This window comes from Protopterus annectens, chromosome 17.part0 (genome assembly GCF_019279795.1).
Source record: "Protopterus annectens isolate FY-2018-M chromosome 17.part0, PAN1.0, whole genome shotgun sequence".
In the NCBI taxonomy this organism is placed as follows: domain Eukaryota; kingdom Metazoa; phylum Chordata; order Ceratodontiformes; family Protopteridae; genus Protopterus; species Protopterus annectens.
In genome coordinates, this window is record NC_056751.1 from 331,665,700 (window position 1) to 331,681,797 (window position 16,098).

The 16,098-nt window shown below is 42.3% G+C and overlaps 1 protein-coding gene across 1 annotated transcript in view; it reads right to left on the bottom strand.

Annotated features, from left to right (window-relative positions):
- SDHAF2 (succinate dehydrogenase complex assembly factor 2) overlaps window positions 1-16,098 on the bottom strand; it is a 528,134-nt gene that overhangs the window by 192,090 nt on the left and 319,946 nt on the right. Inside the window, exon 3 of the mRNA XM_044059380.1 lies at window positions 12,897-13,006. Within this exon, the coding sequence (XP_043915315.1) occupies window positions 12,897-13,006 (110 nt within the window). The remainder of the gene's footprint in view (window positions 1-12,896; window positions 13,007-16,098) is intronic.

The following is a 16,098-nucleotide window of genomic DNA, read 5'->3' on the forward strand; positions in this document are numbered from 1 at the left end:
AGGCCTCTTATCTGGAGGGGGCATAGAACCCCTGATTAAGGAAATCAAATCTTCTGCCATTTTAAGCATGTGTTTTTAGGCACAGAACCTGCAGAACTAGGACTGACACCTGAGGAAGGCAAACCAGGCCTGACCCTGGAAGGTACCTTAGAGACAGAAGGTGAAGGCCTAACCACCTTAGGCAAAGAAGGGAGTACAGCAACCTGAGAGGCCCCCTCAGCCTGACCTGACTCCTGAGAGGCCACATCCTGCAAAATTAACGGCTCCCCCTGAGACTCAGCTGAAACCTCGGCTGGATCAACAGATTCCACCGTAGTTTCTAAAGAACCGGCGTCCGGAACAGACGACTCATCCTGCTTGGACCTTAACGATTTTTCCTTGCGCTTCTTAGCAATAGCGGGCGTCGGAGGATCCGACGGCATATTGTAATTACACCGCTTACCGAAGACAAGCCTAGCGCAATCTAACCTACGTTTAATGGTGCGCTTATTAAATCTAGCACAAAAGCGACACCAGACTACGTCGTGCTCAGGCCCCAAACAAGGAATACAGAGAGAGTGGTAATCCCTATGCGGTATCTGTTTCCTACAAGAAATACAATTATTCACTTTTTCTGACATCCGGAATTAACTGAGGCAAGAAAAAAGAAAAATATTCCCCAATGGGGTACTTAGCCCAACTTGGTTTCGGTCTGAAACTCAAAATACGAAAATTTCAGAACGCCGAACGGCACTTGCAAACGCTGCTTCTGCTTCGGACCATGTGGCAAAAAAGACTGAGGATATGACGTCGGTCATGCGCTTTAATATCATGACGCTCTGACGTCAGTTCTGAGCGCCCATGACCGACGCCAGCCTAATACTATGGTATTCGGGCCGACCGAGGACAGCGGACTACCCACAGGTTATGACTGCAGCAATGTGAGATGAAGAACATCAGCTCCTAGTTTTATCAACAAAATGGGCAGAAATATTAAGAATTTGTTGGAGCTTAACATTGGAATTAAGAAAACAGCTGACACACATACAGGTAAATGTGGGTTTTGCAACCAATGTCCCAGCATATATGAAAAAAGCCCTATAATTTTGCAAAACAGCAATAGGAATAAGATTTATGCATCTAAGGGTAACTGTAGGACTAAGATGTTAGTGTATATTGCTTTGTGTACGGACTGTCCCTCATTTTATATAGGGAAGACCGGGAGACAATTTAGACAAAGAATATACTCACATCTATATTGTATCAAAAGGAAAGACACAAAGAATGCCTTAGCAAGGCATACGGAGGAAAAAGGAGCAGAACATAAATTCAAGTTTGCCATATTAGAAGTTATTAAGAAAAATCCTAGGGGTGGAAACATGAAAAATCACCTAGCTTATAGGGAACTATACTGGCAGGTATTAACAGATGCCAACACTGCTCCAGGTATAAATGATTTCTTATCTATAAAGTCATTGTTATTGTTGAATAGTTAATTAGTTTTTAGACACACAATATTAAATTAAGCATTATACACGCTAACATTAGTAAGCATTTAGGGGCAAATAGTTATGTATTATAACTTACAAATATTTTACAAATAGTAATAATTTAATATAAACAGATAATTGATTTAGGGGACATATTTATGTGTTTTTTTTAAAAAAAGTTTTTTTAAAAAAGTCTTAGCAAGTTTTTCACATCAGTTTATTATGGTATTATATTGTTATACATAAACTTTTTGAAAGTGGTATTTATTTATTAATTAATGAAATTTTGGCGCCATTTTTTATATAAATTGATTACTGGTGCATTCAATTATTGTTCTGATGAAACTCGCTGTGACGAGTGAAAGCGCTCAACGAAAGTACTGTGGATATTTATTAAAATATCTGGATTTTATTTTGGTTCCGGTGGATTTATTTTGCTATCCTTGCTGTGAAGGTATTTTCCGTTTGGCTATTCTTGTTTGGTACTTTAAGATCTGAAACACTGTAATACTATATGAAACAATACAGACAACTCAAATTTTATGAGAACACGCTTTTACTTTGGCAAAAAAGAGAAGTTCAGTCCTTTACATTGGGCACAGGTATCACTTGTTATGCAAAATCTCACATTTCTATATGAAATGTCCCACTCTGGGCATCTAAAAAGGTGGAAACCCTAGTCACAGGGCGAATATAAAGATGGTCAAGTAACTGCTTCTACAACGTCTCTTCAAACAACTCTTTCTAGGATTTTATCTAAACGAGGGAGTAAGGCTATGATCCGAAATATGCACAGTCACTTAAGTCTATGCTGGGCCTGAGACCACTTTAACAGTATATAACAGGTACAGCTCTTTGTCTAGCATTTTGATGAGACCTCTCTAAACCGGCAAGGACTCTAGGATGGCTTTTTAATTTTTAAAGAGATGAAACACTTCTAGTTTTGCAGCCTCCTAATGATGACCTGGAGTGTCCAGCAAAAAGCAGGGCAATGGAGATGAAACAAATGGAATTTAGTAACTCATGGTAATCATGGCTCGCACCATTTGGTTGGGGATGATTGACAAACCATGTTGCCTGATAAAGTGACAAGCAACCCCACATTTCCAGGGTAAGCAGTTGGGCATGTCCTCAACACTACTGAATCCTCCCACAGGAAGAACATGGCTGCCCAATGATCAGAGTAGACTATGTCCTTGGTCACTGCAACCTTTCTGAAAACGGTCCAAGGATATGGCTCCCTTATCTAAGCAAAGTCTGACTTACAGTGAAACCAACGCTAACATTTACTCTCTCACTTTTCTAAACACTGCAGAAGGAATGTAGCAGGGAAGAAAATATAGTACAACTTCCAGACTTCTGTTCCAACAACTCCATATCAATCTTCATTTCCAGGAAAGAATTTCAGTACCATGAAAGGGATATTCATGAATGCTGCCTTGAAGACCTCATTGGAATCAGTTAAGATGGAGCCAGCCCTGTTGATGTAATGAATGGATGTGTCTGCTTGCACTTGTTGAACCTTCTTCTTTACTTACCTTGACCTTCTGTTTAAATATTTAATCAGTCTCATGCCATGTGTTTTGGTATCTGATCCCCCAACCTCACAATACCAGATCATATATTATGCTTACATCTTTCAAGACTTAATTTATTTGAAAAACAGCTCACTGGAACTCATCAACCCATTTGTTAGGACTGCAGATGCATCCTTGAAGGACATCTCATCTGGCACTGTCAAAATGATGAACTGGCATCTTCCTAACTGCATATCACATGTACAGAATTTGGAGTCTGTCAAAATCCTTAGTTTACATTAGATACTGAGAAAAATGTATCAACTGGCACTTCTAATATCACTTCAAACATAAAGAACAAGGAGAGCTCTTTTTCGATCACTCTGCTCAGATTTTGTGGCTCAGTACAAATGCGAATCTTGTCTTTCTTTACAGACAAGACCACACACTTCACCCATTCTGTTGGCTCTAACTGCTTAGGCTTTCCATTCCCTTTGGTTCCTTTCTAGAATACTACATTAAGTTGTATCCATTTATGATGCATGCATACCAAGCTTCCTAAATCTAAAAACAAATCAGTACAATAATGTAAGATACCACTGCTGCAGCAATATGTATTATTTGAACATCTGTGAATGGTGCTCAACACATGCAAGCGTTGCTTTTGCAATGCACATTTATGTTACCAATCTGAGTTTCTCAAAAGCCAAAAGAACCCAAAATATTAAGATATTTCTTTATTTGCTAATTTTAGCTTTGAACTTGCATCAGCGGTTTTTGAGCAAACACTGCCACCTAGCAGCCAAAACTGGTTGACACTGTGTACATAACCTCTTTCTAAAGCACATTATGGCCCCAAATCTTTAAAGGGAAATTCAATCAAAATACCACATTATGCACCTCTACCTAAAGCCTACATTTTGTTCATTAATTATCAGTACTTCTTTCTCGTGGACTCTCCTGCACTCTATCTCCCCTTGTGTGATACATTTTCAGGCTTTGCTTTATCAAGTCTTTTCACATTTACACTACCAACAAACATCTTCATTTTCATACTTTTGTTCAACACTAATTAAATTATTTTGAACACAGTTGTCCAGCCACTTGTATAGCTTAAAGAAATGTATTACTCTGGCAAAGATTCCACAGAAGTGATTAAAGCAGGGTGCTACTAGATCTCATGTTTAGAGCTATAAGCTAGCCACTTCTCTTTGTTCACAAGGCCTACTGGACCTGGTTCAGCCTCCCCTCGCCTAAAACCTGACCCATGTCAAGGGCCAGTGAAGAGATCAAGGATCATGATGCAATTACTGTTGCTGGGAGTGTTTTTTTTTTAATATATCCCAGCTTTCCATGCTACTCACATACACCTGTGATGTCATTTGAAAGGACATGCAATGGACATGCTGGTGTATCATCCCATCTCTTCAGCAGCTCAGCCACTGTCGCTGTCATCCTTTAGACAACACCCCCTGCAAGTTCCCAGCCATCTCTAGGGATATAATGTGAAGTGCGTCCAGGTGCATACTCTCCACCATGATGGGCATGCCCATACTCCCATGTCAGCTCCTCAGAAGCCCAAGCCTCTAACTGAACCTGGGTCACTTGGGCCCTAATCAATGCTTTATCTCTCTTTACATCTCAAGTGTAACCTGGACCAGTGGATTGCAAATCGGAAATTCACCCCTAGTCTAATACCTATGTCTATGATGGACAGGGGCAACTGGTAAATCATGCCCTAACATTTACCCCTTAAAATAACATCCAAGGCACAATAACACACGGAATATGTTTGGGTTGCATGGATAGGCTTACAAAGACCCCGGTGGTTGTTAAAGTAGTATACAACTATGAACCTATGCCATGGCATTGGTTGCTTATAGCCATATCTTCTGCAACCTACAATTAAAAAATGCAAGCAGTCTGGACTCCATCCGGTATTCTGAAGTGGCTCTTTTTCTTTCTTATCTACTTCTGCTGTAATACACCCTACCTTTAGTTCTCATTTTTGTCTTACTTGTTAATTACATTTTTTGCACAAATTATTTTCCTCAGCTAATTATTTAAAATGCATGCTACTAATTTCTGTTACTCTATATACATTCACAGCTTTTGAAAAGGTCAGGTCTGTTCCTCTCAAACATCTGCACTATGTTTTACTGCTTTTATACACAGCTTAATGCATCTCTTATTAGCAAAGCATGCACCTCACCAAATTCACAGTCTTGGATATTTTTCTGAAGCTCAGTAATACAAGCAGCCAGAATATTTTTGGGACATTGAGCTCTTCTAAAGGGCAAATGTCTAATAAACAGAAATTGATTTCTGGGTTCGTAAAAAATCTGAAAATGAATTCTTCTCCAAGTTCTCTTACTCCGTCTTTGCATTTATCACAAAAAGTAAAAGTTTTTAATACTGTAAAAGTTTTAAATACCTTAATGGCTTTTCTACGAGAAGCATACAGGAATGCAGCAGCATACCTCAGACTTTAAATAGTATTTTATGTATGTAACTACTGCAATTTCTTGTTACTGTCAGTATTTTTTATATGTGGATCTTTTCTTCCCAAGCCTCCGCTGAAAATGGACATTTTAACCCAGTCAGACCTTCCTGGTAAACAAAATTAAATAAATAAAGAGAGACACAATCCCACAGCTATCGAGCTATGGTAGCTTTGACAACAGCTTTCCCTTTTTTGGAATCGGAGAAAGCCACAAACAGTTGGTCAGACTTTCTGAAAGATTTTGTTCTAGCCAGATAGAGATGCAACTGTCTATGAACATCTATGAGGTGCAACATATATTCTCTCTTATTTGGGAAATTTGGGAACAACAAAGGGAGGCTGATGGATTGAATAATGGTATTTACTGAAGCGACCTTGGGTAAGAATGAGGGGTTAGTACGTAGAGTAACTCTGTCTTTATGAAAGATAAGGTAAGGGGATTTGGAAGATAAGGCTTGAAGCTCCAACACCCTTTTGGCAGACGTAATGCCCGCTAAGAAAGCTGTTTTCCAGGACAAAAATGTTAAATCTTCCTTTGCAGCGGTGTTCAAAGGGAGGTGAGATCAGAGCTTGGAGAACCAACGTAAGATCTCATGGAGGGGAAAGATATTTGACAGGGTGACGAAGAAGAAATGTACCTCTGAGAAAGGCTTTGCAAAGCCTAGAAGAAGCTAAGGGTTCAGCCTTTTCTCCAAACTGGAAATTAGAAATGACTGCCAAATGAACTTTGGCAGTAGAAAAATTGGCCCCAGAATGAAACAGATCAGCTAGGAAGTCCAAAACGACCAAAATGGGTGCCATGAGCAGGTCAATGGGATGCTGTTGGGCCCAAATGGAAAACCATTTCCATTTACTTTAATAAATCTTCCTGTAGAGGTCTTATGGGAGGAAATCAAAATCCTCTGAACTGGGGTAGAAAGCCTGGAGTGTCTATCCACCATCGGAATTGGAAAAAACATGCAATTAATTTCAGGTTGTGAAGATCCGAATGGAGTTGCCCTGATAGGTGAAACAGGAGATCTAGAAGGGGTTCCAGCACCCATGGTAGGCAACTCAGATGAGACCACAGGAAGGTGAACCAGACTTGTTGAGGCCAAAAGGGAGCAACGAGGATCACTTTGCTCTTCAACCTGCATGCTTTCTGAAGAAATTTGGGGATCAGAGGAACAGGTAGGAATGCATAAAGTAGACCGGGGGGCCAAGCATGGACTAGAGCATCTCTTGACGACTGTTCCTGTGGAGGGATCAAGGCAAAGTACCTGCTGCATTTGCTGCTGAGGGGAAAAGTGAAGAGGTCGCAGCAAGGTTGACTCCATTTGAGGATAATTCAGTTTACCACTAACAGATTCAGAGACCACTCCTGAGGCATCAGTTTACCACTAACAGATTCAGAGACCACTCCTGAGGCATCAGTAAAACTCTGCTGAGCCTGTCCCCGTCAGTACATTGTGCTCCCCTGGAATGTTCGTTGCAATTAGAAAGTGGTTGGTAGAGAGAGCCCATGGCCACACACTCAATGCTTTCCGACAAAGGGGACTTGACTTGGTTCCACCTTGCCTGTTGATGTACCACACAACAGACGTTGTCAGTTTGAATCACAACTATCCCTAGAGGGAGAAGGGAGTGAAGTACTTGCAATGCTAGAAGCAATGCCCTCATCTCTAGGATGCTGATATGCAGGTTGGTCTCCTGAGGAGTCCAAGTGCCTTGAACTATCCTTCCCAGGTAATGCTCCCCACCTCAGCTGGGAGGTGTCCGTGGCCACTGTGGTGATGAGAGTGGGAGAAACGGTCGAGCTTGTGTGACTTCTGGATCTTGAAGCCACCACAATAGAGACTTTCTGCACAGCCGAGACAGTCTTATAGGATGATTCAGGGACTGGTGCAGAACGGACCACTGAACTGACATCATCCACTCATGTGTAAGTAAGCTGTCAGTAGCAATGTTATTGTTGTGGCCATAGAGCCACAAGCCCTGAGGACAAAATTTACTGGAGGAACTGGAGCAGCTAGCACTTGTCTGATATCCATCCTTAGTGAAAGAATTCTGTCTGGTGGAAGATGGACCAGGGTTGTGTTTGTGTCCAAACAGACTCCTATAAAATCTATTATTTGTACTGGTTGTAACTGCAACTTCTGAAGATTTACAGTGATCCCTAAGGTTGGAGCCAATTGCAAGAGAAAGTCCCTGGCCTGGATCAGTAGATGCCTGGTTGGTGCAACTCAGAGCCAGTCGTCCAGATAAGGAAACGTGGAATCCTTGCCGTCTGAGGTGAGCTGCAACTACTGTCATGCATTTGGTGAACACCCTGGGGGCTGTGGTGAGACCAAATGGAAGTGCATGAAATTGGTAGTGACTGGCTCCCTGCCTGAAAAGGAGATACCTTCTGGAGCATCTGTTCATTCTGATATGCTATTAAGCATACCTCAGGTCTACTGAGCTCATCCAGTCATCCTTCTGTAGAAAGGGAAGGATGAACTGAACCATGACCATCCTGAACTTTGTATGTTTCACCAATTTGTTCAGGTAAATTAGGTCCAGGAGGGCCTGAGGTCCCCTGTTTTCTTTGGGATTAAAAAGAAGCACTAGTAAATTCCTGATCCGAGTTGGTCTGGAGGGACCTCCTGGATGACTCTTATTTTGAAGCAACTTTGCAATTTCCAAACTTGCCGACTCCCTCTGATTGGGTGGTACATCGGGGAGGTGTTGTTTTGGAATGGGGAGGTTTAAAAAGGGAATGGAGTAACTTCTGGATACAATTCCTTGCACTCACCAGTCATTCTTGACGGCTAACCAGGCTTTTGGGTGCATGGAAGAATGTCCAATGACTGCCACCAGAGATGGGCAGTCAGGCAACACTTTGGAGATGCTGCAAGGATTTATCCGAAGGAGAATCCCGAGACCCCTGATTTAGCAGACCTCCTCTGCCACATGGGTGGCATCTACCACTAGAAATATTACCCCCTCTGCCCCTGGTGGGAAAAATCTCCCTGAGTGTCCTGCAAAGGACCCTGGAACTTTCTGAACCATAACTTCTTTCCCCAATGATGAGTCCTAGAAAAGGACCTTTGCGGGGCAGAGAAGCGGATTCAGACAGCAGACAGTCTTTCCATTTTCTCATTGTGGGATAGTGTGTCTTGTACTGTCAGTCCAAAGAGGGAGGGACCTTCAAAGGAGGCATTGATGAAGGACGCCTTAAAAGGTTCATCAAAGTCACACAGCCGTATCCAGGCATGACGTTAAATGGCAATGCTGGTACCAGCTGCCCTGGAGTTACCCTCAACTGCATGAGAGATGAGCCTCATGGAAGCATTAGAAATGGACTGCAGAGTGGCCAAACAGGAGGAGAAAGAGTTCTGTTCCTCTGCCGTCATGGACTCGGGGGTGGCGCTAGAGTTCCTTAAGCAAGTTCCTCTGTAGCATAAAGTGGGAAAGCTAGCTCAATGCTCTGAGGGCAAATGTGGAAGAAGTGTAGAGCCTTTTTCCAAATCTGTCCATAGCTCTAGACTCTGTGTTAGGGGATGGACAGTAGAGCTTTCCTGGGCAAGCTCTTTCTTGGTGGCCGCCGCAACCATCATGGCATTTACTGGAATGCCCTTTGTCCAGTTGGGCCTATCCTGACGGGCACTAAGAATTCTGTCAGCACTTTTGGTACTGGTTCTGCAATGTCTGGTTCCTTCCATGCCCTTGCATACAAGTCCACTAGGCGGCCCGCAGGGGGGTGACACCGAGGATGTACATGGGCAAGTTTCGAAGGCCTCCAGGAACACTGACTCATCTGGGGTGGGGTTTGAAACTGACCAGCCACCTCTTTGATGAAGGATTTCCAAGATGTCAGGTGGAGATCTAGGGGACCCCTCCCCTTCATCAAAGTCAGTGCCTGTCATGAGGCAATCCTCTAGGGAATCTAGGTGTCTCCTTTCGCACCTTTTCTTCTGAAAAGCTTCCTCGGTGGGGTGCTCCAGGGAGGTGTCGAAAGAAATCTGGGCTTGCACTAGTGGAAGAGACTGGAGGCCCTGAGGAGCTGGCTGCCCCAGTGGCAGTGAGGTCTCTGACACAAAGCTTAGAAGGTAAAGGGGTGGATCAGATGTAGGAGCCAGGAATCTCATAGCAGCAGAGAGGACCCTCTCCACCACCTCGAAGGAAGAGAGACACCCAGACTCCCAAGGAAGCCTCCCCTGGCCCAAAAGGTCAGGAACAAATGGTCTCCAGTCACCAGCAGCCTTCTGCTTCGAAGGAGGAGTTGGCTCCAAGCTGTCGAATGATGAGGCACCAAGGGGAAATGACAGCTCTGAAAACTTCAGAGTCAAAGTCATTTCCCTGGACTCAATGTTGGGGCTTCGGCTCTGAGACGCAGTCAGCATAGAGCGAGTCAAGGAAGCAGGTGGGCTTGAAGTTGAAAGGACTATAAAGAACTGGCCCTTGGGACTGACAGATCTGGGAGTTAAAAATAGGCAGTCCGGATCAGAGAAGGAGATACTATTTTGCAAGGGGAAGCTCTGCTCACAGATCCCATAAGGGATGGAGCTGGGATGACCTCCATCTGAATCTGCATATGGTGAAATTTCCTCAACAACCTGTCTATCTCATAGGTTCATAGGTAGGTACTAGGCTATCAGCCCTAAAGCCTATGCAAGCCTAGCCATAACAATTCCCTGGAAATTTTTTCCCACAATATTTACTTCTCTGGGCCCCTGTCTAGTAGGGTGACTGACATGATCCCCGGGGTGAATTTCCTATCTCCCATCCAATCATCAAGGTTTCTTTTGAAGAGGGCCAATGAGGTGCTCTGCTTGACATGTATGGGCAGTCTATTCCAGAGTATGGGGAGTCTCTGGGTCAGGAACCTATCCCTCCAGCATGTTTTGTTCATTGTGATGATAAGGTTTAGATCCCTGGAGCGTGTGGCTCTGTGGGATTGGGATTTCTTTAAGTGGAGCATGTCCAACAGCTCAGGGTTTGACATGGCCTTGTATGTTAAGCAGAGATCGCCTCTGAGTAGATGACACGCCACAGAGTATAGCTGGAGTTTTTTTAGACGGTCAGCATATGGCATCTGCTTTAGGCCTGTGATTCTTTTAGTGAGGTATTTCTGTGGCCTTTCCAGCTGTTGCAGATGTCTTGTGAGGTACATACCAAATGGGGCATTATACTCTATAATGGCTCTAATGAGGGGATGAGTACAGTGGGACAATGACCTCCTTTTTTCTGGATGAAAAGCCCTTAGTGATGAGGTGTGCCACGTAGAAGGATTTCCTGACTGTTGTGGTGATGTGGTTATCGAAAGTGAGACCACTGTCCACTTCTGTCCCTAAGTCTCTCATCACACTTTCGATGTTTAGTGTCCTGCCACCTATGTGGTAGTTCATGGGTACATGTTTTTTTCCAAAGGGGATGACTATACATTTTTTGGCATTAAGCTTGAGCCCATGGCTCTGGCACCAGGCATCTGTTTCTGTAAGGCCCTTTTGTACAATATCCACATCATTTGGGGATTCAATAATGGCTCCCAGTTTGCAGTCATCTGCAAACTTTGTTAGCCAGAGTCCCAAAGTGTTGGCCTGTACTTCAGAGAAGTAGATGCCAAACAAGAGTGGTCCCAGGACTGGACCCTGAGGTACTCCACTTGTCATTTGTCTGGAGCTGGAAATGGAGTCGGCTACTTTTACAGTCTGGGTTCTGTCAGTAAGCCAGTTGGCAACCCATCGAGTGACGTAGGAATTTATGCCCAGCTTAGTAAGTTTATCTATGATTCCAGAGTGGGGGATGGTGTCAAAGGCTTTGGCGAGGTCCAGATAGGCTGTGTGGACCTCCTTACCCTCGTCCACAGCTCTGGAGACCGATTCGAAGAAGTCAATCAGATTCAGGAGACAAGATCGGCCCTTCACAAACCCAAACTGGGTGGGGTCCAGTGTCTGGAGGTTGCCAATGTCTTTGTTTATAAGTTCCATGATAATGCGTTCCATGCCCTTGCAGATCAGGCTTGTCAGACTGATGGGGTAGTAGTTCCCAGGATCCAAGGTGGATCCTCCCTTGTGGAGCGGGATAACTGTAGCTGTGCGCCACTCAGTGGGCACAAAGCCTGAGGTGAGGCTATGATTAAATATGACACTTAGGTGGGGTGCCAGTTCATTTTGTAGTTCATGTAGTATGGATGTCATCTGGTCCCATGGATGCTGTATTCTTAGCTTTGGAGAGTGCTGTTTCTACCCGTGTGGCTGTGATTATTAGAATTTGGCAATCCTTTGGTATTGAGATGGGCCCTTTAGGGGGTGAGAGGGGAGTGAAGTTGGCACTAAATCGATCTTCTTTGACAGGCTCCAACAGGAAAGAGAGGAAGGCCTGGAGTGAGGTATGGGAGAGACATTCTGAGGGGATGTACTCAGCACCAAAGGTTCCGGCCCCAACAAGACGACAGGGGCATGGGGCAGATGGGGCAGTGCAGAGATTGGAGCCGAAGGGCTCTGCTCAGAGGTTCTTGGGGCTTTTTTTGGAGGCTCAGACAGAACTAAAGCAGAGGGGTTTGGGGCTGTTTCTTAGGGTTCCTGGCCTCCTTGGATTTTTTGATGAGAGTTCAGTCCCTGAAATAGAAAGGACAGCTGGGGAAGGAGGTGGAATAAGCTCTTTGAGGACCAGCTTATTACTTCTATCTGCAATGGCCTGGGGAAGAAAAGCCTTGCAGATAGAGCACGCCACTTCAAGGTGTGTAGGCCCAGACATTAAAATGCACTCCCTGTGGACATCAGGTACAGGGATCTTGTGCCCACAGGAAGTGCATTTTTTAAAACCAACAGGTTTGTCTGACTTCTCTTACATAGTAGAAGGAAAAGGAAAGGAAGAAGGAGGAAGACGGGTGCGACAGAGAAATGTAACAGATAAGACAGACTAAAAATAACGAGTTTTTTTTTTTGAAGTAAAACAGAAAGGCTAGAAGGGTAGGAGAGAAGAAACAGGCCAACGGCCAACTTGCATATCCATGAAAAAAAATTTTTGAAAAGGAACCTGCAGAGGAGCTCTAAATGGACCATGATGCTTTGCTGATGCACGGCAAATAAGATCTGATGTATCTGGGAGGAGCAAAAGAGTATGGGTAGGGTGAGAGAAGCTCTAGTTCGGAAGCTTTAGCTTGATAACAGCCAAGTCAGTTCCAAGTTTGGAAGTGAGACCCAAAGGTTTGATGAAGACTGAACAGACATCATCAAATCACAAAATTATACACGCATATACAGAATGTTCAGCACAACAGTTTTATTACATGACTGGTAACAGTTATCCATTTCCTATGCAGAGAAGCTTTTATGAATAATCACCAGTGTGGAAATCAGTGCTTATGTGTTGGGTGAGACAGACAATACTGACTTACTATAACTGTACTTTCTTCAAATCAAAGTTAATGACAGCCCTTACCTGTTGCCCAGTAGTAAATGTCCCAGTCATTACTTGGTTGATTGATTAGCCTGTCATACATAATCAGCTGTTTTTCTGTCATTGTGCTCAGGTACTTCTTGGCAAACAGACTATGAAAAAAATGTAATAATTTTCCAAAGAATCAAAGTGATATTAATCAAGTTACTTCTCAGAGAGTTATAAACATATCTTGCTATATGCAGAATTGCTTCCAGTTTATGGGGACATAAAAGATATTCATGTCTAGTGAGAAAAGTAAGCAATAGTAAATGGGATTTTCAATATAATCAAAGAAAATCTGCTAGGGAGAGGCAGTCACCGAATGAGATTGACATACTTCTGATGAGAGATAACCACACAACATAAATTTAGCAAGATTAAATTATGAGTTTCACATTCCTGCAAAGCAAGCAGCTGGTTATCATTTGAGTTTACAGGTCAGTTGGTTAGAAACTTGAGTTTGTCTTTTATTAACATTTACAGAACAGTGTAAGAAACTTCTCTGTGTGGAAGATTTTCAATCCATATATATCTAGTTAATCACTGTATAATAATCAGATCAGTTAATGGCAGTAGAAGTAGTAAAGTAGCAAACTTAAAGTCGTACTGTCTAAAAATAATAAAAAAATTTATAATTTGAAATATTATACAGAATTACTAATATTCGAAAGTAATCCAAACAAGGTACTTTATTAAGTACTTAATAAAGGATTTGCGACTGGAAACAGACTGCCTCCACTGCTTGGATTACTTTCAAATACTTAGTAATTCTGTATAATATTTCAAATTATATATTTTTTATTATTTTTTGACTTGGGACGAGTTTAAGTTCGCTACTTCTACTACCATTAGCTGATCTGATTAATATACAGTGATTAACTAGATATATATGAATTGAAAATCTTCCACACAGAGAAGTTTTTTTACACGGTTTTGTTTTTGGACCCACTATACTTGTTTAGTGGGGTGTTTGAGACTTCGGGGATACCACGGAGATTACTTGTATTTTATTAACATTTACAAAAACATCCACATTGAAACTATTTGTTATTTAAATCAATCCATCTGTTAGACTACAAAATAGTCAAAAGGGTTTACCTTTAAAATTTCGCAACACACTTGTGTGAATGTTTACTTAACCAACTTGAATGTCGGAAATGGCAACATTGAATGCTTAGAAGAGCGAGACTGGTACTTAAGAAAAAGTTGACACTCAGGAATGTCGACTTTGTGCGAAACAGCTGTCAATTCCAGATGTCTCCAGCGACCATTATGCAGGGAGGCAAGCCCCATTGCACCTCCCACACCCCATTTAATTATATATACTAACTCAGATCGCACTACAGTGAGGGAAAGGATACATGCCCCGATCCCCACTCTAGTGTGATCTCCACTCAAAATGCCAAATTCACAAGCGATAATGCGCTCTAGCATTCGCTGTTGTGAGTTTGGCATTTTGTTGTTCGCTAATACGTACTTTTGAAAACAGACTTTTGAACATCTGAACATTGCACAAGTGGACCTCGACATTGTAAAGGCAAACCAGTCGAAAGATTTAGGTCAATAAAGGATGGACACCTAAACATTTTCTTCTTATTTAACAAACCAATAGAATATGCTACATATACACACTCCTATTTCCATATACTTCTGATGGCAAAACAAAAACGTTTTATTACAGGATGCAAGAATACAAACTTAATATGGAATTCTGAAAAGCAACAATGAATACAAACTCATACTCAGACACCTGTTTTCACAGATAAAAGACTACACAAAACTCAGTCTACTGGCTTTACTTCTGAAACAGGAACCATGTTCAAGAAACTATTACAAAATCACCTAACATTGCACAAAAAAAAAGAGATAAAGAAAATTAACTGGTGCCAGTTTTACACTACCAGACAGTGTCTGTGGTATTAGCATGTTTTTACAGCACAGTGAAAGTCAGCTTTTCAGTACAATGCTAACCTTTGTTGCACAACACAGCTTTGTACAGTGAGACAAGAGAGGCTAGCATCAAGACATTTGTTGCAAGCTGTTATAGCAATGTCTAAGATTCTCCCGTTAGGGGTCACCACAGCGGACCACCAGTCTGCAGATTGATTGGCAGTGGAGGTTTTATGGTGTCAAGTTGCCAGCCTGGCACCCAACCTTCACAAAAGACACACGCACCTACTGCATGGCTTTTAAAACTCACTTGACTGCAGGAAGGACATGCAAAGTCTGTACAGAAGGCACTATGAAAATTCTAAATCACTTCTTTGTAATATGCAACTTGTAACTTGTACCCTTCTCACAAGGCTCTTTTAGCTGACACAGTCAACTGAAAACTGGGCTGCAGGTTTCTATCTTAAAATTAAATTCTTAAACTTGAATTATACATAAAATGAAACAGAAGTGTACAATGCTTTATCGAGTTATCAATAAATTCTATGTAAAAAACTGAAGGAACTCCAACGCAAAATAAGCCACAGTCTCCATTTAACTATCCCTTGAGATTTATACGAATCCAATCAGTCTTCTTCACGATAAGTAATAACACAAGGAAGTTTTACAATATCTTACATGCGCAACAATATCTTCAAGTTTAGAGGCTCTATTTAAAAGTGACAGCAAACATTACAAATATCAAATGTCAATTATTGCCCCAGCAAGCCTATCAGTTCTCCCAGTTAACACAACATAAATAACTATGATACAGGCATCTTCATCTCAGACCAACCTGCTGGCCACCAAAGAAATCTTATGCTTAACCAATGGGTTCATAATTTTTACTGCAATTCTGCTCTTTTCAGATTCACTGGTAAAATATGTCATGCATCCAACATTTCTGCAAAAAGTACAGTTTTGTACCTACCATAAATGTAGCTGTTCGAGTGTATACCCTGCTGCAGTCATCACACTTGGGTTATCCTGTCATCAGGCGGTATCGCAGTCGGCCTGAATTCCAAAGTCTTGGTCCGGCGTCGGTTGCTGTCGCTTCTTCCCTGACGTCAGTGTGCCAGGGTATATAAGAGGCATCCGATGACATTTTCTTCAGTTTTTCTTGCCCCAGATGTCAGGTGCCCCCCCAAAAGGTGGTCAGTAGATAGTACCAATAATAAAAGTTTAGCACAAACAAAACATCCCTCCAGCTATAAGCAAATACACCAGAAAGGTTGTATCAGATTTTAAGGTATTGAAAGGTTTCAGTTAGGTC